The sequence below is a fragment of the Mastacembelus armatus genome, chromosome 15 (genome assembly GCF_900324485.2).
Source record: "Mastacembelus armatus chromosome 15, fMasArm1.2, whole genome shotgun sequence".
Lineage (NCBI taxonomy): Eukaryota > Metazoa > Chordata > Actinopteri > Synbranchiformes > Mastacembelidae > Mastacembelus > Mastacembelus armatus.
Genome location: NC_046647.1, coordinates 1,465,785 through 1,490,986, shown reverse-complemented (window position 1 = coordinate 1,490,986; position 25,202 = coordinate 1,465,785). Strand labels below are relative to the sequence as shown.

Genomic DNA, 25,202 nt, shown 5'->3' with positions numbered 1-25,202 from the left:
GATTTTAAATTCTATTCTATATTTTACAGGGAGCCAATGAAGAGAAGCCAATATAGGAGAAATATGATCTCTCCTGCTAGTTCCTGTCAGGACTCTGGCTGCGGCATTCTGGATTAATTGGAGGCTTTTTATGGAGATATTGGGACATCCAGATAGTAATGAGTTACAGTAATCTAGCCTTGAGGTAACAAATGCATGGACTAGTTTTTCTGCATCATTTTGAGACAGGATGTTCCTAATTTTGGAAATGTTGCGCAGGTGAAAGAATGCAGTTCTAGAGATTTGTTTTATGTGTGAGTTAAAGGACATGTCCTGGTCAAAAATAACTCCAAGGTTTTTTACAGTAGTGCTAGAGGCCAGGGTTATGCCATCTAGAGTAGCTATTATTTGAGAAAAGTTATTTCTGAGATTTTTTGGCCCAAATATAATGACTTCTGTTTTCTCTGAGTTTAAAAGTAAAAAGTTACTGGTCATCCAGGCCTTTATGTCAGTTAGACAGGCTTGAAGTCTGGTTAACTGGTTTGTGTTAACAGGTTTAATAGATAGATATAACTGAGTGTCATCTGCATAGCAGTGGTAATTAATAGAGTGCTTCCTAATGACATATCCTAAAGGAAGCATGTACAGGGTGAACAGAATCGGTCCTAGAACGGAGCCTTGTGGAACTCCATAACTAACTTTTGTTCGTGTGGAAGGTTCATCATGGACATGAACAAACTGGAATCTGTCCGATAAATAGGATTGGAACCACTTTAACGCTGTTCCTGTGATACCAATCACATGCTCCAGTCTCTGTAATAAGATGTTGTGGTCAATGGTGTCGAATGCTGCACTAAGGTCTAGGAGGACAAGTATTGAAACAAGTCCATTATCTGAGGCTAAGAGAAGTTACAGCGCTGTCAACAATATGATGACTTTCATGACATGCGATGTTAGTGCTACTGGTCTGAGGTCACTAAGGGTACTGGGACAGGTTCTTTTTGGTAATGAGACAATGCAGGAAGTTTTCCATAACTTAGGCACCTTTTTGAACCTCAGAGAGAGGTTGAAGAGTTTCTGAAAAACCTCTGCAAGCTGTCCAGCACACACCTTAAGTACTCTGGGACTGATCTCATCTGGTCCTTTTGCTTTGTTGGCCTTTAGTTTAGCTAGTTCCTCCCTCACCTGTTCTGTGGCAAAAGCTGGGCCTGTGTATTGTGTTGATGAGGAGTCAGATGATGAGGGCAGGGGAGGAGTTATTGGAGGTGAGGTATACTTCAATGTTGTATGGCTGCTGATGGAGGAGATGGTATCAGTGGGCAATGGGGAGGCAGCATTGGCAGAGATGTTGGGTGGGGGGATGTGAAGAGACCCCAAGGCATCAGCTAAGGTGATGGAGGGAGGAGGGATGGTGTGTGAGGACACTGGTTCAGAGGAAGAAGCGGAGGTGGTGTCAAATCTATTAAAGAACAGGTTAAGTTCATTAGCAAACTTTGAGTCTCCTTCCACAGCATTGTATGACTTCTTGTAGCCAGTCATTATTTTCATCCCATTCCACACCTCTTTGATATTGTTCTGTCTCAACTTGTGCTCTATTCTGTGTCTATAGAGCTGCTTTGCCTCCCTCAGCTTCCTCTTGAGTTCCTTCTGCGTGGCTCGGAGTTCCTCCTTGTCTCTTGCCATGAACGCCCTCTTCTTCTTGTTGAGGAGGCCTTTAATGTCCTTATTTATCCATGGCATATTATTGGGGAAACAACAAACGTTTTTGGATGGAACAACATTGTCCTCACAGAAGTGGATGTAATCTGTGTTGCAGTGAGAGATGCCTTCGATGTCCTCATCATGAGCATCCATAAAAAGGTCCCAGTTTGTAACCCTGAAGCACTCCTGCAGGGCCTCCTCAGCATCCTTTGACCAAACTTTCACATACCTCTTGGTAGCAGACTGTTGTCTTACTACGGGCTTGTATGTTGGTACTAAATATATTAAGTTGTGGTCTGATCCACCAAGTGGGGGGAGCGCTGAAGAGCTGTATGCCTCCTTCACATTGGCATAAAGGAGATCAAGAATCTTTTCTCGTGTTGCACAGTCCACATACTGTTTGAAGTTGGTCAGAGTTCCCGAAATACTGACATGGTTAAAATCCCCATTAATTAGTATAAGGGCACTGGGGTGTTTTGTCTGGAGACCAGCGACAACTGTGTGGATGATGTCACATGCACTCTGCTGCAGCTGATGGAGGAATGTAAACAGTCACAACAATTGTCACATGTTAGATGGACCTTAATTTATACCTCTTTAGGGGGAAGGTTTTAAATGCTTTAAATCTCCTACGTTTTTCTCGATGCTTCACTCCTGGTCTACAGCCCCTCCTACGCCTCCTCAGGTCTTGGGGGATTTCAGGTTTTATATCAAGAAGCAGACTTGTTCCCTTGAGAGCTAACAGTTGCTCTCTTCTATAGATGCCATTGCCACAGAAACGTATATTTTCTGATGCAGTTTTCATAATCTCCATATGTCTTTCCACAGGAATTAGAAAAACCAGACTCATCCAATTTCATCCGTTATCAGAGAGAAAGCATAGATCTTGATTCGACTTGGATTAACAGATGATAATTCAGTAAAAAACAAAAAACAGAGGAGCTGCTGTAACAGGCTACCACCTAACAAGTGCCATTCTAGAATTCCATTCATTCTAGAATAGAAATGGGTAATGTAGGGTTTGGTTTTTCTCTAACAATATATACTACTTTAGCCCTGATTTGAAGAAAAAGTGATACTAACCAAGTGCTAAGAAGCTACATAACATACATTTATGTTCATTGATCAGCACATAACAGATGAGAGGCAAATCAGTGAAAATTACTCCTGAAGTGTTTGGAGGAAAATAAAAATTAAGGAATGAAGCACCACTGCATTAAAGTATGGACACATCTTGGCTTCTCAGTTAGAATACATCACAAACTCTTTAGACTTTTTGACACAGGTCTGAGCAAGTGCTTTCATACCTTTCTGAAGTAATCCAAAGTAAGGTTTGGTCATTACCTTGTATGAGTCATGAATGCATGAGGAAAATGGACCAAACAGAGAGTAAACAGTCAAGACAGTTTTTCCAGCTGCTTCTTAACAGTGCCACCTGAGTGCGGTTTGGAAGACGACTTTTCAAGGGGCTCCTCTGCTGGAAAACGGCTCTGAATTCAACCCACATGCTGCTACTGATGAGTTTGTCACACAGGCCAGGTTAACCCATACTGCATTACAAAATGAGCTCCATCTGACTCTATTTATGGTGAAGATCACAAAACCACAGGATGTTTGGAAGATCAAATATTCCAAATTTACTGCTCAAATACTTTTATACATGTGCATACACATAGCCATGTATCAAGAAGGACTGAACTTGTCAGTTTTTAATGAATAACTCATGTGCAATATATGTATGGCAGTGTATTTTTATTATTAAACTGAAACGTTCAAACATTGATCTGGCCAGTGATGTGGTTATTTTCACATTAACATGGCTCCAGGAGTGACTAGGCTCTTCTTGTGTTTTTCAAGATATCAAAGTAGTTGTTCCAGAGCTCAGACATCTATAGTGAAGGAGTAATGGATGGATATTTACATAGCAATTTGAAAAATGAGGAATATTAGATATAGAGCTTCTGAGTGGTGTAGGGAGTAACACATTAACTATCCAAAAAGCTGAACTGTCACAAAACTGTATCTTTTAAGAAACATGGTAAATGGTCTTATACTTGTATAGCACTTTTCTACACTCAAGTGTACTCAAAGCGCTTTTACACTATTTGCCAATTCACCCACTCATTCACACAAACACTCACACATTCATACACCAGCTGGAACAGCCACCAGGGGCAACTTGGGGTTCAGTGTCTTGTCCAAGGACACTTTAGCCTGTGGACCAGGGAAGCTAAGAATCAAACCACCAACCCTCTGGTTCATGGTCAACCTGCTCTACTTCCTGAGCCACAGCCACCCAACACGTTGTCAATTGCAACGTTTCATTTTATGCAGTGTGCCACTTTATTTTGAATTCCATCAGTAAATTCAGTTTTACTGTGACGTTTGCATGCCCTCTGCTTGTTTTCAGTTATTATCTTCTGCTTCTACTTTAAAACAAACAGAGCAACACCAAGGAGGCAGAGGGGTGAATGTAATTGTCCTTCTGGGAAATGATTCAGTAGGTCTTCATTCTGAGAAACACAAGATGCAGCACTACTCTCTGAGACAGAGACACAGTGTGGTGAATGTGTAATTACACAACCTGTAAGAGGTGCACAAATTCACCAAGATAAACATGAGTAACATCCCAGCAGATAGGAGAGTTAGGCACAAGGAGACAGACAGTAACTGAATCCAAGAGCTCAAGGTTAGCAGCAATTTAGCTTCAACCACAGCAGGAAATAACAAACGTCAGGCTGTCATATGTCACAGTCCTCCACTTGAATCTGGGCTAAGTGGTCTTTGTTGTACCAAGTACCCAAGTCCTCCCATCACAGAACCTCACATGGATGGGGAGCTGGCTAAGGCTTCATCACATTCACCCTGACCTGCAGTGTACAGGTCACACAGCTAAGTACAAAGGCACTGAAATAAACACAATGACCCCTACACCTGTCATTATATTTGATAAACAACCTGGGGAGGAAAGGCAGGGTTTCCCTTTCATGTCAGATGTGTGCAGGTGACGAGATAGTCTGGGGAAAAGGACGATAGGAAGTCCCACCCGGGCAGCCAGCAGGGTCACTTTCCCATGGTGAGATAAACAAGGGCGTGCAAGAAATCGTCATGAGATTAAAGAAAGGCTCCTTACTATTTTTACAAAAGAATTCAACAAGAATTGCAATAGAGCAAAGTGCACAAAACAACTGACATTTACTGAAGGAAATGAATTCTTAACTCATTAGCCAACCCAGACATATATAAACAATATAAAGTACATAGGAGCTGCAGTCTACAAACTCATACTGTATAAATGGAGCAAAACTGATGCTAGTACAGTTTTGGAAGTACAATGTAGTACTATATTTCTAGGCAACATGCTCATCTGCATTAACTGTAAATACTAATGAGCCTAATCCTGAACATTAGGCTCATTAGGATCATAGGGCGTGCAGAATGATTATTGTACAATGCATGGTGGCTAGACATCATGCTCTCCACCAACTGGAAAAACTGATTGCTTACGATGTACAGTATGATCAACAACATGATGCTTTATAGAAAATTTACATTTTGTAATTGGAGAGGTTAAGATTTTGATACTGCACTTGTGTTTGACGTGTTTAGGAATTGCAAGCAGTAGATTGATGGCTTTAGATGGAAAATATTTCAGCTTGGTTATACTTATAATTTTCCAGAATAAAAATTAAATAAGTGTGACGATTCTATTATAATGGTCCTGTGTGTCTATTCAGTATTGACAGTTTGTCAGGAGTTCACTGCTGCCTGTTTACTATCCACTCATGTCCAATAGCAGTGTTTGCATTCATGTAGCACATAAAGAACAACCCTGTTTTGTTAATGCTAACATTCATTGTGTTGTGAGTGGCCTTCTGCGATTGGCCTGTGCTGATGTTGTGGAAACACATAAATTGTAAAATGTCCCTATATAAGCTATTATGGCATTGTGGAAAGGTGTTTCATACACGTGTGCTGCACATATGTGAATTGTTTGTAAATAGGAAATCCAACTATTTAGGCAGAGAGCTCTGCCCTCCAGTGGCTGCACATACACCAGCAGCTTCTTTCTGCAGCTGCTCATTTGGCTGCTTTATTTAGTTCCATTCTTCTCAGCATTGAGCAAACTGCAATACCTGAGAAAAATTCTTAGAAAAATGACTGTGGTGACAAACTGAGGGTGGGTCTCTGGTTCTCTATAAACCCATATACCTGAGAACACTAATGACTCACCTGTTTTAGGGTGTGTGCAGGAGAGGTAGTGCTGTCACAAGTTTTAGTGTTGCAGACAGTAAAGACAAGCAAACAGGTGAGCCATTCGTCTTTTGTGATGGCATTTACAGAGGTTGTAAATATTAAGTGTCTTTTGCCTGTGTAAAGGATGTGCCTCTATGTATGTCCTCACACTGTCTTTAGGCCCAACCACTAATGGACTGAGCTAAACTGCGGAATGTGAATATGTAAATATGTATACATGTTCATCAGCAATTCTTCAAAAATCCATATGCCAGTCAGAGCTGGACTTAATATTTAATACAGTGGCATGGGTGAAAATTACCAGCAGGACCTTCCTCACCTGGAGTAGCCTGGGAGCACTGTCATCTTGTCCAGTGCCTTCAGCACCATACAGCGAAAGCTTCTGAGGGACAAGAAGGAGCACATGGGGGTGGACCTTCATTTAGCAGACTGGATTTTGGATTACCTCACCAACTGTCCCCGGTACATGAGGTCATGGGACTGTGTGTCTGACATACTAGCCTGCAGTACAGAGGCCCCACAGGGAACCGTCTGGGCACCTTTTCTCTTCACCCTGTATCCTGCAGACTTCATGTACAGCTCACTGAACTGTTTTCTTGCAAATGTTCTCTGATGACTCTACAACTCTCAGTCTCATCTCAGACGAGGAAGACAGGCAGTACAGGAGACTGTACTGTACTGTACTGTACTGGACTTTGTTAACTGGTGCCTGCAGAACTATCTCCAGATCAATGACACTGAGAGAGTGGACTTATACGTATCTGGGTGTTCACCTCAACAATAAACTGGACTGGTCAGATAACACTAACACACTTTACAGGAAAGAGTCCTGGGGACCTTTTTTGGGGAGTGGTCTGCTGGGGCAGCAGCATCTCAACTGTGAACAGAAAGAGACTGGACAAACTGATCAAGAGGGCCAGCTCTATTCTGGCAAACCCCCTAGACCCAGTGCAGGTGGGAGACAGGGGGATGTTAGCTATAGAGAATGACTTCCACCCCATGAATGAAACTCTGGCAGCTCTGTCAGTGACAGACTGCTTCACCCTGTGTCTCCAATGTGTGTGATAGCACGTCGTGTGTGACAGAGTGCTATCACAGGTCCTTCTTTCCTGCTGCTATCAGACTGCACAAACAGGACTGCTCCTAGTAGACACAACACCTCTACCCACAGCTGACCTCACACACCCAAAGATTGTAAAATCTGGAAATATTTAATATACCAGAGTGAAATATTAGATTAACTTTCTATTCCTAGATTTGTATTGTATTGTTGTTTGTAATTTTCTATTGCTGCTACTTTTTTATGTTGTGCTATGCCCTTTGCTGTTAAATTCTTTTTTTTTTTTTTTTTATTGTGCTTCCCTATAGCATCATGTGCTTGATGTTTCTACACCACCAGGCATGCAGTTCTGCTAGAGTTCTAAAAAAAAACAACACATAACTCGAATGTAACAGTAGATTTTTTTAATGCTCTTTACCTATTCAGATTGCCCAAAATATTATCAATGACATGACCTCCATGGTAGGTACAACCTTAATATCAATAATATCACAGTAATCCAGAAAGGTCTCAAGACCAGAAGAAGTCCTATGTGGAGACCTTTACACACACAGAGCTAATCCATAAATGATGTAATTCAGTCTGAGAAAAGAAAACATCACATAGTTTTTGATCCTTGTTAGATCTCATCAGTTATAACTTACTGTGCTACATTTTTCTCTCTATGTCAGTAATCATTCTCTATCTGTCACCCTTTGACGATTAACACTGACTTAATCCTCCTATTTAGTGATATATATCTCTTTTAGCATGTCTAAAACAAACAAAAAAGTGATTGGTGGGATATGGCTTTCAGCAGGGGCTTTACCACGGTCCAGCCCAACTGACTTTATCCTGTTGGGATAAAATGAATCAGCAGTTAGTGTGTTCCAGCACATAATAAGACAAATCCTGCCATCTGCTGGCTTTCTGTTTGAACAGAACTCTGCATTTTGACCATCGTACCATTTAGCCTTGTTTAGCCACTGAGGTTTGCAGTTCCTTTTGTTTTGTTTTTTTTAAATGATTTTTTTAATTTTATGCGGTTGGAATTAGTTTTTAATGTTAATGGTACCCACACCATATAAGTTCTCTATTTGCTTTATTACTGCTGATTTGTACTGACTGACGCACTGTAACCTGTGCTAACCTGCATTTACAAAATGAACTTTGAACCTCTACTACAGGATAGCCACAGAGGTCTCCGTTATACTGTAGATACACAATAATTCAATTCAGTTTTCAGTTTTATTTGTATAACGCCAAATCACAATACAATCATCACAATAACAAACCGATAAATGTTGCCTGCCACTTCAGATGACATACTGAACTTCCACTTCCACACTGGAGTCATTATTACAGCTTGTCTAAAAATAGTAACACTGCCAGTCTACTGACAAAACTTCTTAATGGCATCCACAGCATGAGCTTCCTACTGGGAACTTAAACAAGCTCACAGACTGCCCCCTTCAGGAAAAGCAGTATAGATCATGAATGGATAGTAAACATTTTACTAATGTGGTCAAGAGCATAACTCTGTGAAAGTTCTATGCATGTTGGCATGTGAACACCACTAACACACACACACACACACACATATATATATATAATGATAATGGCAATAGAGTAAAAGCAGGATATAAAAAGTTTTATCTATAATTGTGTTAAAAGAATGTTACAATAAATACTGTGTGGGAAAATATCTACTGTTTAGGCTATGCAGCTGGTTTATAAGATTATACTCAGATGCTAAAGTTTGTGTTATACTGTAAAGCTTCCTGGATGGTTTCATTCAATTTAATAGACTTCAACTTGCACACAGATGAAACTAAGCAAAAATCAAATCCCATTTGCGTCAAATGTATGATTACATGGTGATGTTGCAAAGTAGAATGATTTGATAATATTGCACCCTATTACATTGAATTATAATGCAGCCACATGATTCTCATAGATGGCCATGTTCAAGGGAGTTTACAGTGCTGCAAGTTTTTGACATCCTGAAACAGCATTACAGAAAACAGTACAAAATCCAGTGGTAGGATGTATCTTGTAAAATGGTTTGCAATTATGCTGTGACTGTGACAGTCAATATAAAATTCAAGTTAGTGCCATATCTTGAACAAATCTGACTGTTGTCTCAGCTCATTGGTGGTGACATATCAGAAGTGATGTGATGGGCTGCTGTGATTCAGTTCTTTGTGATTTCCCTCTTGTTCTTTCAAACAGGATCGTTTGTCTGATTCACTTCCCAGTCTGCAAACTGAAGATATCTGTTTACTGTTTCATGCAGCTTCCATTCACACTGTACACACCGTCCACACTAAGCGTGCAGGGAGCTGCCTGGCAGGCCGGAGCCAGTGACATTTACATAATCTAAGGCCTTTTGTCAGGGCTTTTTCGGGAGCGCCTAGAAGAAATTACATTTGCTGTCTGAATCCAAGCTCCATGTATAGTTGATTGGCCTTTAGCATAGCGTTTCTTTTCTCCCCAGCTCTTCGCCTTCCATTTCAGTAACATTTCCCCTCTTGGAGCCATGTTAAGGGGGCGTTTTCACTGAATTTTCCCTCTCCTGAATTTTTCCCCTTTGCAGCATCAGTAGCACAGAGCCAGCCTCCGACCAGACTACGTTGTTCCTGCTTGCTCTGTGGGTTGTTTTCTGTGGGTTGGAGAAGCAACATTACACACAAGGACAACAAATAAACAGAACCAAAACAAAGCGCGGCGTCTCTCGCTCGGCTGTCTTCGTGCAGGAGCATCTGGGGCTGGCGGTGAATCGCGAGGATAAAACAGGTAGAAACTTGGGAAGGGTTTGTCATTTTTCATGCCTCGGCTCTTGTCCGGATACACTGGGACGCTTGACTTTCCACGTCTGATGTGTGTACACACACCGAGGGTTGGAGGCTACGTGAAAGCAGAGGGGCGGGAGGGAGTTGTTTAAAGAAATGGGTCGTTGTGGTTCATGTTGGAGAACAACACTCCAGCGCGTCGCGTAATGCGTAATACAGACTCATTTTGTTTAGCTTAACGCAGCCGACCTGGCGTAGCTAGCACAAAGCCGCACCTTAACGTTTCCCCTGCTGTCTTACTCACAAATCCACTTCTCCGTGTGCGCTACTGTCACCGAAGACCTTTTCTACTGTTTAAATAACATTAAAGTCCAGTTTAGCGTCTGCGTAGCTACGTCCGGGGAGCTGTGGCTTGCTAGGTCCGGTACAATACCGTTAGCTTTCATGGCCCGTCACACTCACGTCTCTTCCTATTGGACTCGTGCGCCGCACACCGCGCGCACACATCACATACGTGCACCGTTACCGGCGGTGGTGAGCGCCTGAGACCATCAGGGTGACACGGAGATGGTGGGAGACGAGCCGCTGCACTGTTGCAGGCCGCAGCCCATCGCACGCCTGGTGCAGGCAGTGGACGAGCATATTCCCCCATAATGCTTCTCCTGTGGTCCCTCGGTCCCACCTGTGCTGGATTCATGTGCCACACTTCTCCACAGCCTGTCAGTTCAGTACACGTTGAGTTCAGCTATAACAGATGCCTCTTTTAGAAGACAAACGCTCGAGTGCAGTTTGGACGATTGTCCAAGTATTAATCAGTTGTCCAGTTATGATCAATTACCCCAGCACAAGGTTTATGGAAATGTAGTTCTTTTCCTTAGTTCACGGCAGCTTTTAGAACTTACAGCAGCAGTGTGGGCCAAAAACAATATTTCACCCTTTTTTCATTTGTTTTTAACTTCTCCAAAAAGATCCTGTATAAAATCCTAAATCACTTCAACCAAATTATCAAAAAAGAAAAAAAATCTAAATGGTTCTGATACCGCCACTGTACTGGAATGGAGGCAGATATGTCAAAAACCAAGATAAATGAGCTTTTCCCCACCATGTCCGATAATAAAATCAGTGTTAGACACTTTGCAGAATTGGGGACATTGTCAATCTGAGGTATGAGAATAAATTCTTCCACCCAGCTGTTTTTAAATTTGGATGTTTAGTTTGTTTTTTCGCTGGAGCACTACCTGAGTCTTCTCCTCCCATTTTTACCAGTGATGCTTGATTCAGCTTTACACTTCCATTACCAGCGTCGATATCAAGGTTGCGGCCACAAATGGGTTGAAGTTTGTGCATTGTATGAGGAGGATGCGTTTTATACAAGATCCGGCAACTAAACAAACTTGTAATAATATATTGATGTGATTATTCATGTAACAAGGTTTGGGCCTTACAAATTACCAGAGTTTCCTGGGAGAAATAACAAAACAGGTGTGAAATACAGGAGACTTCTGGGAAAAAGGTGAATGTTGAGAGGTATGGTCTGGACTGACACCACAACTCTTTATTTGGCCTATTTAATGCGAACTGCCCCTTTTCAGGTTTTGTTCAGAAAGCTTTGGTGTGTACCATACTTTATTATTTATGTGTGTCCAGAGCAGAATGTCAGCCAGAGGGGGAAAGAAGAAGGCCACCAAGCTGTCTCGTTCAGCCAGGGCCGGTGTCATCTTCCCTGTGGGCAGGATGATGAGGTACCTGCGCACAGGCACGCACAAATACCGCATTGGCATGGGTGCACCCGTCTACATGGCAGCCGTCATCGAATACCTGGCAGGTAGTGTGCAAAGTGAAATTCATTTCATATTCCATAACATAAACATTCGTAATTGAAAAGCCAAAAGTAAACTTTAAATTTACAACTGAAAAATAGGATTCACACATTTCAAAATAAGCTTTTAATGATTTTCAGATTTCTAAATCCTGTTATATTGTTAAGATAAGACCACAGTGGACGCTTAATATGCTGGTCTCAACTGAACACCAATAGTTATCCAACAAGCTAAACACCCGATCCCTCAAACCACATAGAGACTGTGTCTGCCCCTCGAACATATAAATCAAATAAATCAGAAGTTAACAGAAGAGGAGTTATTCATAAAAACTTAATAAAAATTAAGACCACTCCTCTTACTGAACAGAAAAACAGAACTGTCAAATGTGGATTATTAAATATTAGGTCCCTTTCATCTAAATCTCTGTTAGTAAATGATTTGATAACTGATCACCAAATTGACCTACTTTATCTTACTGAAACCTGGTTACAGCAGGATGAATATGTCAGTCTGAATGAATCAACCCCCCTCAGTCATAAAAATTATCATGTTCCTCGAAGCACAGGTCGAGGTGGAGGAGTAGCTGCAATCTTCCACTCAAACTTATTATTAAACTTTCATCCTCAGAACAGTTATAACTCATTTGAGAGCCTCACTCTTAGTCTCTCACATACAAACTGGAAAACACAAAAACCAGTTCTACTTGTCATTTTGTACCGTCCACCTGTTCCTTACTCAGAGTTTTTAACTGAATTCCCAGACTTCCTGTCTGATTTAGTGCTTAGATCAGATAAAGTCATTATAGTGGGAGATTTTAACATTCATGTAGATGTTGAAAATAACGGCCTCAGCATTGCATTTAATTCTATATTAGATTCAATTGGTTTCATTCAAAACGTTAATAAACACACCCACTGTTTCAATCACACCCTTGATCTTGTTCTGACCTATGGCATCGAAATTGAACATCTAATAGTTTTTCCCCCAAATCCTGTTTTGTCAGATCATTCTTTAATAACTTTTGAATTTAAAATGATGGATCATGCAGCGTTTGGAAGAAAATTCCACTACAGCAGATGTTTATCCGACAACGCTGTTAATAAATTTAAGAAAATGATTCCATCTTTATTTGCATCTATGCCAAGTATAAACATAGTGGAGGGCAGCTGCCTTAATCCTACTCCCTACCAAATTGATCATGTTGTTGACAGCGCTGTAACCTCACTGCGTGAAACGCTTGATTCTGTAGCCCCTCTGAAAAAGAAGTTAGTGATTCAGAGAAGACTAGCCCCATGGTATAATTTACATGTTCGTACCTTAAAGCAGGCATCACGAAGGCTGGAAAGGAAGTGGCGTTCCACAAACTTAGAGGAAATTTTTCTAGCCTGGAAAAACAGTCTACTAACATATAAAAAAGCTCTCCGTAAAGCCAGAACTGCATACTATTCATCACTAACAGAGGAAAATAAGAACAATCCCAGGTTTCTTTTCAGCACTGTAGTCAGGCTGACAAAAAGTCACAGCTCCGTTGAGCCCAGTGTTCCCTTAGCTCTCAGCAGTGATGAATTTATGAGTTTCTTTACAAATAAAATCTCAACTATTAGAGATAAAATTCAGCAGATGCTTCCTATACCTGCAATAAATGAATCTTTTACTACAGTAGCTCTTGAATCATCTGTAGGACCTCAGTTATGTTTAGACTGCTTCTCTCCTATAGATCTCTCTGAATTTACATCAGTAGTTGCTTCATCGAAATCATCAACGTGTCTCTTGGACCCCATCCCGACTAGACTGCTTAAAGGCACCCTGCCATTAATGAACTCATCTTTATTGGACTTGGTAAATTTATCTCTAGTATCAGGCTACGTACCACAGGCCTTTAAGACTGCAGTAATCAAACCTTTACTCAAAAAGCCTAGTCTTGATCCAGGTGTCTTGGCTAATTATAGACCAATATCCAACCTGCCATTTATTTCTAAAATCCTAGAAAAAGCTGTTGCTAAGCAGCTATCAGACCACTTACACAGGAATGAACTATTTGAAGATTTCCAATCAGGATTTAGAGCACATCATAGTACAGAAACAGCACTGTTGAAAGTTACCAACGATCTTCTCTTAGCCTCAGATAATGGACTTGTTTCAATACTTGTCCTCCTAGACCTTAGTGCAGCATTCGACACCATTGACCACAACATCTTATTACAGAGACTGGAGCATGTGATTGGTATCAGAGGAACAGCGTTAAAGTGGTTCCAATCCTATTTATCGGACAGATTCCAGTTTGTTCATGTCCATGATGAACCTTCCACACGAACAAAAGTTAGTTATGGAGTTCCACAAGGTTCTGTGCTAGGACCGATTCTGTTCACCCTGTACATGCTTCCTTTAGGATATATCATTAGGAAGCACTCTATTAATTACCACTGCTATGCGGATGACACTCAGTTATATCTATCTATTAAACCTGTTAACACAAACCAGTTAACCAGACTTCAAGCCTGTCTAACTGACATAAAGGCCTGGATGACCAGTAACTTTTTACTTTTAAACTCGGAGAAAACAGAAGTCATTATATTTGGGCCTAAAAATCTCAGAAATAACTTTTCTAAAATTATAGCTACTCTAGATGGCATAGCCCTGGCCTCCAGCACTACTGTAAAAAACCTTGGAGTTATTTTTGACCAGGACATGTCCTTTAACTCACACATTAAACACATTTCTAGAACTGCATTCTTTCACCTGCGCAACATTTCCAAAATTAGGAACATCCTGTCTCAAAATGATGCAGAAAAACTAGTCCATGCATTTGTTTCCTCAAGGCTAGATTACTGTAACTCATTACTATCTGGATGTCCTAATATCTTAATAAAAAGCCTCCAATTAATCCAGAATGCCGCAGCCAGAGTCCTGACAGGAACTAGCAGGAGAGATCATATTTCTCCTATATTGGCTTCTCTTCATTGGCTCCCTGTAAAATATAGAATAGAATTTAAAATCCTTCTTCTCACATACAAATCCCTTCATAATCAAGCTCCTTCATAACTTAAAGACCTCATAGTACCATATTATCCCAATAGACCACTTCGCTCTCAGAGTGCAGGCCTACTTGTGGTTCCCAGAGGTCTCAAAAGCAGAATGGGAGGCAGAGCCTTTAGCTATCAAGCTCCTGTCCTGTGGAACCAGCTCTCAGCCTGGGTTCAGGAGGCAGACACTCTCTGTACTTTTAAGGCTAGACTTAAAACCTTCCTCTTTGACAAAGCATATAGTTAGGGCTGGCTTCAGGCAACCCTGAACCATCCCTTAGTTAGTTATGCTGCTATAGGCCTAGACTGCCCAAGGACCATCGGTGCACTGAGCTCCCCTACCCTAACCCCCCCCCCCCCCCCCCTCCCTTCCCCTCCTCTCTCTTCTCTCCTCCCACCTCATGTATATTCCACCATTGAATGTTACTAACCTTGTGCTCTCTCTCTCCCCTAGTTTGTGCTCTCTCCCTCTCTCTCTGTTCTCTCTGTACCTTCTGCAGGTGTCCCTGGTCCTGGAGCTGTTTATCGCTGATGTGCAGTTACTGGCCCCACCACCTTGCAGTGTCTATTTGTTGTTTATTGTTGCTGTTCTTTTCTCTCTGCTCTATCCACTCACCCCAACCGGTCGAGGCAGATGGCCGCCCAAACTGAGCCCGGTTCTGCTGGAGGTTTTTTTTTTATACAAATAAAATTGAATTGAATTGAATTGAACAAACACCATTGGAGACCACCTGTCATTTTAGTGCTTTAATGAATCTCAATTCAATTAAATTCAATTCAATTTTATTTGTATAGCGCCAAATCACAATACAAATCATCTCAAGGCACTTTACAAAAACTAAAACTAAAAACCCAACAATTCCCTTATGAGCAAGCACTTGGCGACAGTGGAGAGGAAAAAACTCCCTTTAACGGAAGAAAAAAACCTCCAGCAGAACCGGGCTCAGTTTGGGCGGCCATCTGCCTCGACCGGTTGGGGTGAGTGGATAGAGCAGAGAGAAAAGAACAGCAACAATAAACAACAAATAGACACTGCAGGTTGGTGGGACCAGTAACTGCACATCAGCGATATACAGCTCCAGGACCAGGGACACCTGCAGAAGGTACAGAGAGAACAGAGAGAGACTGAGAGAGCCCAAACTAGGGGAGAGAGAGCACAAGGTCAGTAACATTCAATGGTGGAATATACATGAGGTGGGAGGAGAGAAGAGAGGGGAGGGGAAGGGAAAGGGGGGGGGCTCAGTGCACCGATGGTCCTCGGGCAGTCTAGGCCTATACCAGCATAACTAAGGGATGGTTCAGGGTTGCCTGAAGCCAGCCCTAACTATATGCTTTGTCAAAGAAGAAGGTTTTAAGTCTAGCCTTAAAAGTATAGAGAGTGTCTGCCTCCTGAACCCAGGCTGGGAGCTGGTTCCATAGGAGAGGAGCTTGACAACTAAAGGCTCTGCCTCCCATTCTGTTTTTGGAAACTCTGGGAACCACAAGTAGACCTGCACTCTGAGAGCGAAGTGGTCTATTGGGATAATATGGTACTATGAGGTCTTTGAGGTATGAAGGAGCTTGATTATGAAGGGATTTGTATGTGAGAAGAAGGATTTTAAATTCTATTCTATATTTTACAGGGAGCCAATGAAGAGAAGCCAATATAGGAGAAATATGATCTCTCTTGCTAGTTCCTGTCAGGACTCTGGCTGTGGCATTCTGGATTAATTGGAGGCTTTTTATGGAGATATTGGGACATCCAGATAGTAATGAGTTACAGTAATCTAGCCTTGAGGTAACAAATGCATGGACTAGTTTTTCTGCATCATTTTGAGACAGGATGTTCCTAATTTTGGAAATGTTGCGCAGGTGAAAGAATGAAGTTCTAGAGATTTGTTTTATGTGTGAGTTAAAGGACATGTCCTGGTCAAACATAACTCCAAGGTTTTTTACAGTAGTGCTGGAGGCCAGGGTTATGCCATCTAGAGTAGCTATAATTTTAGAAAAGTTATTTCTGAGATTTTTTGGCCCAAATATAATGACTTCTGTTTTCTCTGAGTTTAAAAGTAAAAAGTTACTGGTCATCCAGGCCTTTATGTCAGTTAGACAGGCTTGAAGTCTGGTTAACTGGTTTGTGTTAACAGGTTTAATAGATAGATATAACTGAGTGTCATCTGCATAGCAGTGGTAATTAATAGAGTGCTTCCTAATGACATATCCTAAAGGAAGCATGTACAGGGTGAACAGAATCGGTCCTAGCACAGAGCCTTGTGGAACTCCATAACTAACTTTTGTTTGTGTGGAAGGTTCATCATGGACATGAACAAACTGGAATCTGTCCGATAAATAGGATTGGAACCACTTTAACGCTGTTCCTGTGATACCAATCACATGCTCCAGTCTCTGTAATAAGATGTTGTGGTCAATGGTGTCGAATGCTGCACTAAGGTCTAGGAGGACAAGTATTGAAACAAGTCCATTATCTGAGGCTAAGAGAACATCGTTGGTAACTTTCAACAGTGCTGTTTCTGTACTATGATGTGCTCTAAATCCTGATTGAAAATCTTCAAATAGTTCATTCCTGTGTATGTGGTCTGATAGCTGCTTAGCAACAGCTTTTTCTAGGATTTTAGAAATAAATGGCAGGTTGGATATTGGTCTATAAGACTCCTGGATCAAGACTAGGCTTTTTGAGTAAAGGTTTGATTACTGCAGTCTTAAAGGCCTGTGGTACGTAGCCTGATACTAGAGATAAATTTACCAAGTCCAATAAAGATGAGTTCATTAATGGCAGCGTGCCTTTAAGCAGTCTAGTCGGGATGGGGTCTAAGAGACACGTTGATGATTTCGATGAAGCAACTACTGATGTAAATTCAGAGAGATCTATGGGAGAGAAGCAGTCTAAACATAACTGAGGTCCTACAGATGATTCAAGAGCTACTGTAGTAGAAGATTCATTTATAGCAGCTATAGGAAGCATCTGCTGAATTTTATCTCTAATAGTTGAGATTTTATTTGTAAAGAAACTCATAAATTTATCACTGCTGAGAGCTAAGGGAACACTGGGCTCAACAGAGCTGTGACTTTTTTGATGAATAATATGCAGTTCTGGCTTTATGGAGAACTTTTTTATATTTTAATTGACTTTTTTTCCAGGCTAGATAAAATTCACACAGCACAACACACTGACAACAGGAAGTGAATTTGCTTACCCAGGAAACAGCATCAACCAGCAGAGGGAGCGATTACACCCTGAACTTAACATCGTGAAGTTATAACTGAATTACAGACAATCAGTAAATCACATCATTGAAGTCAGAGTGTGACATCCATCCAGACCTGTTGCTCCATCCAAATTCAAAGCTGGGTCCATTGATATCAGGGGTTGAGCACAGCTCGTACCTTAATTTTTATATCAAACCTCCTATGTAAAAATTATTTTAAAATGTCAAGAAAGTAGCTGGACATATACTTTATCTATGAGATGACTGGGCCAGCAATGAATTTGGCCGGACACGGCCCCACCAGGGCTCACCCATAGTGCATCCTTGTGTTTCAGTGTCAGAACCTTAAATTTCCCTAGGCTATCAGCTGTGCTAATAAACTGGGTATTTTTCACTATATTTAAAAACATTTCAAATTTTTTGATTAATAGCTGAATGTTATCATTGTTGCAATCAACTAAGAACTCTGAAAAGTTTTCTAAAGTTTTTGAACATAACTGAACATGCACAAAAACACTCAACAAGTGGGATGGTTTTTATTATCAAATTATGCAAAATAATCTCTAGAATCCAGTGCAGAAAGAGTGTTTGTAGCTTGTTATTGGCAAAGCTTGGCAAGGTTATTCACATAAACACATACAGTGGGTACGGAAAGTATTCAGACCCCTTTAAATTTTTCACTCTTTGTGTCATTGCAGCCATTTGCCAAAATCAAAAAAGTTCATTTTATTTCTCATTAATGTACACACAGCACCCCATCTTGACAGAAAAAAAACAGAAATGTAGAAATTTTTGCAAATTTATTAAAAAAGAAAAACTGAAATATCACATGGTCATAAGTATTTAGACCCTTTGCAGTGACACTCATATTTAACTCACATGCTGTCCATTTCTTCTGATCCTCCTTGAGATGGTTCTGCTCCTTCATTGGAGTCCAGCTGTGTTTAATTAAACTGACTGGACTTGATTAGGAAAGGCACACACCTGTCTATATAAGACCTTACAGCTCACAGTGCATGTCAGAGCAAATGAGAATCATGAGGTCGAAGGAACTGCCCAAGGAGCTCAGAGACAGAATTGTGGCAAGGCACAGATCTGGTCAAGGTTACAAAAGAATTTCTGCAGCACTCAAGGTTCCTAAGAGCACAGTGGCCTCCATAATCATCAAATGGAAAAAGTTTGGGACGACCAGAACTCTTCCTAGACCTGGCCGTCCAGCCAAACTGAGCAATCGTGGGAGAAGAGCCTTTGTGAGAGAGGAAAAGAAGAAACCAAAGATCACTGTGGCTGAGCTCCATAGATGCAGTAGGGAGATGGGAGAAAGTTCCACAAAGTCAACTATCACTGCAGCCCTCCACCAGTCGGGGCTTTATGGCAGAGTGGCCCGACGGAAGCCTCTCCTCAGTGCAAGACACACAATCCCTACAGTGGTGGGAGCATCATGTTGTTGGGGGTGTTTTTCAGTTGCAGGGACAGGGCGACCGGTTGCAATTGAAGGAAAGATGAATGTGGCCAAGTACAGAGATTTCCTGGAAGAAAACCTCTTCCAGAGTGCTCAGGACCTCAGACTGGGCCGAAGGTTCACCTTTCAACAGGACAATGACCCTAAGCACACAGCTAAAATAACAAAGGAGTGGCTTCGGAACAACTCTGTGACCGTTCTTGACTGGCCCAGCCAGAGCCCTGACCTAAACCCAACTGAGCATCTCTGGAGAGACCTGAAAATGGCTGTCCACCAGCGTTCACCATCCAACCTGACAGAACTGGAGAGGATCTGCAAGGAAGAATGGCAGAGGATCCCCAAATCCAGGTGTGAAAAAGTTGTTGCATCATTCCCAAGAAGACTCATGGCTGTACTAGCTCAAAAGGGTGCTTCTACTCAATACTGAGCACAGGGTCTGAATACTTATGACCATGTGATATTTCAGTTTTTCTTTTTTAATAAATTTGCAAAAATTTCTACATTTCTGTTTTTTTCTGTCAAGATGGGGTGCTGAGTGTACATTAATGAGAAATAAAATGAACTTTTTTGATTTTGGCAAATGGCTGCAATGACACAAAGAGTGAAAATTTTAAAGGGGTCTGAATACTTTCCATACCCACTGTATGTAGTGCCATCATGGAGTCATTTGACGTAAATTTTGTTTCAGTGCAGTGAGTAACTTTTTGAATTTATCTGGAAAGTGTAAGGTAAATTAATTTACATATCAGAAGACATATTGGCTGATGGGTTTACACTCTGTTTTCTCTTCTCTAAGCGGAGATTTTGGAGTTGGCAGGAAACGCAGCACGAGACAACAAGAAAGGCAGAATAACTCCCAGACACATCAAGCTAGCTGTGGCCAATGACGAGGAGCTCAACCAGGTAACACGTAGAATAGTCACAAGTGGCATACCATATGTTAAAACTGGCCCAGACAACACCATCTTGTGCAAGAAGCGCCAACTCCTAAGGCTCATTTACAGGGTGGTAGTGGCAATGTAGTAGGCAGAGCATATTATGAGGTAGGCAGAGCCTATCTGGACGATCAGCAGAAGATAGGGATTTGTAGGACTGGTGGAAGACATCTGGTGGTTGGGTGGAGATTGCCAGGGACAAGAATGTTCCAAAGGAATCCAGGGACCTTGGCAAGTGAGTATCTAGCTGAGGACAAGAGGGAGAAGTGGAACAGGCAAAATATTTAAGGTTTTTCCTTAACTATGTGATGTGTAGCCCATAATAATTCAGGCATGAAGTATGCAAGCACTCCAAACCAAATGTCTCCTGAGAACAATCATAGTCAGTTTGCATTTGCTTGCAGAAGACACCATTTCTTAGAGAACAGCATTCTTATGAAGAAATTAGGTATGTTATTGTACGTAGTAGGACAGTACACAGTCAGATTCTATTTCTGAAATGCCTTCTCTATAAGCTTCTGCGGGGGGTGACCATATCAAATGGAGGGGTCCTGCCTCGGATCCACCCAGAGCTGCTCTCAAAGAAGAGAGGAAGCCGGGTGAAAGTGGACAGCCAGGCATCTGTTGTCGAGAAGCAGGAAGAACGTTCAAAGACTAAGAAACCCATCAAATCCTTAAAGAAGGTTAAAGGCAAGCCAGGCCGCAAGCCAAAGGTCAGTCAACTCAGCTGAACAGACAGAAAGCGCAGGACCATTAAGGCTCAGTAGGCTGCAAATAGAAATTCTTGTTGATCCTCGACACTTATTAAAACTATGAGTTATAGACACATTTCAGACTGTACCCAACAAGCACTGAGGTTTGACAGGCAGTTCTAACATTTATCTGTGTGAGCTGTAACTCTGTGTCAGTGGAGTTTAACGATTCTGTTTTTCTCTATCTGGAAAGAGTACAGACAACGACAAGGAGTCTGTACCAAACTCTACAGCTGAAGATGGTCCTGGAGACGGATTCACCATCCTGTCAGCAAAGAGCCTCTTCCTCGGACAGAAGGTAAAATGCAGTATGTACATTAGTCCCTCTGAAGGCCAGTACTGATATTTTGTGTACTGATGCTTCTGACAGGTGATACAATTAACCTTGAGAACCAAATTACATTAAGGTACAACCAGTGTAAATATAAAATGATGTCCAGAGTGACAGTAGTGCATGGTCACTGCATTTTTGTAAAAGAGCAAATATCAATATTTATCATATAGCGTCAATAAGAACACTGCAGCTGTTGTTTTCTCACACTGTCTGTAAATCTACAGCTTTCACTCACAGAGAGTGAAATCAGCAAAATTGGAACAATCAAAGTTGAAGGGATAATTAACCCAACAAATGCTGAGATGGACCTCAAAGACGGAGTGGGTGAGGAGGACATTCTCATGTGGACTTTCTTTTTATGAACAAGCTTTCACATTTCCCTCTACCCTTCCAGTCTTGCACTCACTTGATGCTGTGCTGTGTTTTGAGGCAATGCCCTGGAGAAAGCAGGAGGCCGAGAGTTCCTGGAGGGAGTTAAGGAGCTGCGAAAAGCACAGGGGCCACTGGAGGTGGCATCAGGTACAGACAGTCCCAGAACACAACCTTTAAACTGTATCAGCTGTGCTGTTTGCTTTTTAATGAACAGCTATGTGAGCTATAGGAGAGACCCTCTAAGCTCCACCTCATGTGCAGGCATTTTAGAAGTCAGGAGTGACCAATGTGTGTCACATAGAGTTGGCTTGGGGTTTGGTCAATTATTAAACTTTTGACAACTTAGAATTTTGCAGCAGGTACGCCTGACTCACTGAGTGTCCAACAAAGACAACAATTTAGGGAGACTGTCTGATAGCTCATGAATTATACCACAGGTCTGTGCCTTATTTCCCAAAAGCATATTAAGGTTAATCATAAAACTACTCTTATGAACCTGTGTTTCCCATCAGATACCCTTAAAATACCATTAATCCTTGATTTACTGTGGAACAGAGATCAAACACCTAAAATCTGCAGCTTTTGGTATCAGCCTGTCACTGTCATCAATGGTCAAAACACCATTCATTTATGAGCTACATTGTCAGACTCCAGTGTTTGTTTCTGTGTTGTGCAGTGGCAGTGAGCCAGGCCAGTGGAATGGCAGCCCGCTTCATCATCCACTGTAATGTCCCTCAGTGGGGTTCAGAGAAGTGTGAGGACCAGCTTGAGAAGACAGTGAAGAACTGCCTCTCAGCAGCAGAGGAGAAGAAGCTCAAGTCTGTGGCTTTTCCGTCACTTCCTGCTGGTCGGTGAGTTCCACTCTGACAGCTTTTGCATGTCACTCATTAGAGCTGCTAATGTTATTTACCCACCCAGAGCTGACAGACTGCTCGTAAAACAAATCTCCCCATGACCTGAAGCTGACTGCAGGTGAATGGCTTGATTACAGGCTGTTTGATGGACAGATTTCAGCCTATGAACTTAGATCACTCAGCAAGAAAAGAAGGTTTTGTGGCAAGTTAACCTGACTGTGTACTACATGACATTTAGGTACAATTATAACAGCATTCAGTGAGGTTCCAATGCAGGATGGGCTGACAAAAAATTAAAGATCCCCTCCAGAGAGCTTTGAAGGTATACAAAATGCTCTGCTTTAAACATGTTTTCTAGAAAACTATTCTAATCAATAAGATTTCAATAGAAACTAGACGATGCAATGTCTGAAGAAAATGCGTTGGGATTGCTAACCGCTGCGAAAAGCTCAAGGCAAACCGCGTCAGTGGCCACTAAACAGCTGAAGCATGTTTTGAATCGTCTGATGCAGTTGGAATATTCGAAAGCTATGAATTGTAGCGAGGGGGCTTTTATTTTGAGAAAATGCTATAAAAAGTCTTTTATTTTGAAAGGACAAAGAGCTACAGGAAACTCACGGGAACTTATACTAGAATCTGGACTGTATTTTGAATAATCCTTATAGATTACAAAAATGTAATATCGTTTTATAAATAACTGTAGACTTTTATTGTGAAAGTCTCACCATGTCCTGGGAGTAGACACCATGGCTGACGTTAAAAATGACCTCAATTGGTGCCTGAAGCTGTATACGACCATTTTAAAATCATGTTGCTGTTTCAGGGCTTTTATTTTGAGAAAATGCTATAAAAAGGCTTTTATTTTGAAAGAACAAAGTGCTGCAGGAGAGTCATGGGACATTATACTAGAATCTGGAGTTTATGTTGACACAGCAATCCCAACAAAGAGAAAAAATGAAGAACATATCTTGGGCATGCTGTTAACACAGCAATCCCAACAATCAATAAACTGCAGAAAAAGGCGCCAAAACACAGCTGGTCATTGTCCATCATTGTCAATTCCTGGTGTCATAAACGACTGAAGTATTTTAGCATCTGATAGGAAATGACAATTCAATCTGAGTATGAGGCTGCTTCATGCACACCTGTCTGAACCCGTGGCCAACAGCTAACACTAGTATTTTGTCTGTAAACAACCTGTAGTTTGTGAAACAGCCCATGCAGCTGTCAAATACATTTGTCTAGCAGCAGTAATGCCAAGTATATAAATGAACTAAAGAGACAGACTGCATCTCCATCTGTTAAGTGTGTAATTACAGTGCCATTTACACTGTTATAATTTACAGCTGTGGTGACTTTACTAAAATGCTCATGTACTTTAAGTCTTCACTAGCTTGTTCACTCGGCAAGAGCAGTTTCTACAGCTCACTGCAGACTGATTTAACAACCTCAATCTCTCTCACAGAAATGGATTCCCAAAGCAAACGGCTGCCCAGCTCATCCTCAAGGCTATCTCCAGCCATTTTGTGTCGTCCACCACCTCCTCTCTGAAAAACATTTACTTTGTTCTGTTTGACAGTGAGAGCATTGGTATATACCTTCAGGAAATGGCCAAGCTGGATGCCAAGTGAAGATTGTTTTAGGGATTTGTTTTTCTAAATGTTGTTTGTTGCTGATGGTGTAGATAGGTGACAGTAGGGCTTTTGGTTCTGTCTTGGTTAAAGAAGAAAAAATATTTGTGAGTGGAGTGCTGTTCACATTTATGTTCTACTGTCATTTCAAGAGACTGCATTCTTTGTCGAATAGTTAATTTAAATCCACACAGTTTACCATTATGGTTCCTTGTTTTACTGTTTTAAATTTAATTTTCTTACATGTACAAATATAACCGTTTTTTCCTGGTCTTTGTAGGTTCTGATAAAGTTAGTTTACTTAAAAACTGTGGTTCTCATTCTGCTTTGAAATAAAATCTCAATGTTTTACACCAGAGATCTGTTCAGACTTTCAACACTTTTTACTGATTTTTGTCTAAGTCCTGAGAATATTATTTTAAAAATGTTCAGTTTTACAAATTAGTCTACATAACATCTTACAGTCCAGAAACAGTGTACAAATGTAAAATAAAATAAATAAAAGCGGTTGGAGAAAGAGTAATTAGTAAAAATAAAACAGGAAGAGTTACAAGTTACATGTCAGCCAATAGAGTTTAAGTTCAAAACTGAAAACAAATGCCATTTGGCCAACAAATGCAAGTTTTACCAAATTTAGTAAAAAATATAAATCCTCAATCTTTCATTTACTGAAGTAGATAAGGTCACAAGATACCTGTTTGCAAGGTAGAAGAAAAACACCAGAATGAGCACTTTTTTTTAAACTTATTTATTTATAATAAAAAGTGCATTACCTTTTTACCTTTCATACATTTTGTATATATATATATATATATATGTGTGTGTGTGTGTGTGTGTGTCTGATATATATATATATATATATATATATATATATACACACACAAACACATATATGCACACGCACACACACACATTATATTCATGTAATTTACTGTTCAAGCAAGAATCACTTGATATATCTGAGAGTCCCGTACAACTAATGAACACAGTTTACAAAACGTCTGAAGTTGGTGGCTCTATATATACACTGTGCCTATGTCAA

The 25,202-nt window shown here is 41.0% G+C and overlaps 1 protein-coding gene and 1 long non-coding RNA gene across 3 annotated transcripts; one reads left to right on the top strand and one right to left on the bottom strand.

The window, feature by feature from the left end:
• Positions 1-8,205: 8,205 nt before the first annotated feature.
• Positions 8,206-10,224, bottom strand: LOC113131901 (uncharacterized). Its single transcript, XR_003295849.1, has 2 exons — positions 10,044-10,224; positions 8,206-9,638 (listed from the first exon to the last, which is right to left on the bottom strand). It is a non-coding gene; the product is annotated as an uncharacterized LOC113131901 (long non-coding RNA).
• Positions 9,590-24,518, top strand: macroh2a2 (macroH2A.2 histone). Of its 2 annotated transcripts, none has more exons than XM_026309655.2 (9): positions 9,590-9,772; positions 11,421-11,593; positions 20,079-20,185; positions 20,733-20,930; positions 21,163-21,267; positions 21,528-21,627; positions 21,733-21,822; positions 22,352-22,526; positions 23,995-24,518. In XM_026309655.2, the coding sequence occupies exons 2-9, from the start codon at positions 11,422-11,424 to the stop codon at positions 24,158-24,160; spliced, it is 1,113 nt and encodes a 370-aa protein (XP_026165440.1). In that variant the 5' UTR covers positions 9,590-9,772; position 11,421; the 3' UTR covers positions 24,161-24,518. The 2 variants fall into 2 exon arrangements, with proteins under 2 accessions (XP_026165440.1, XP_026165439.1); XM_026309654.2 differs by having other exon boundaries at positions 9,592-9,772; positions 11,416-11,593.
• The last annotated feature ends 684 nt before the right edge of the window (positions 24,519-25,202 follow it).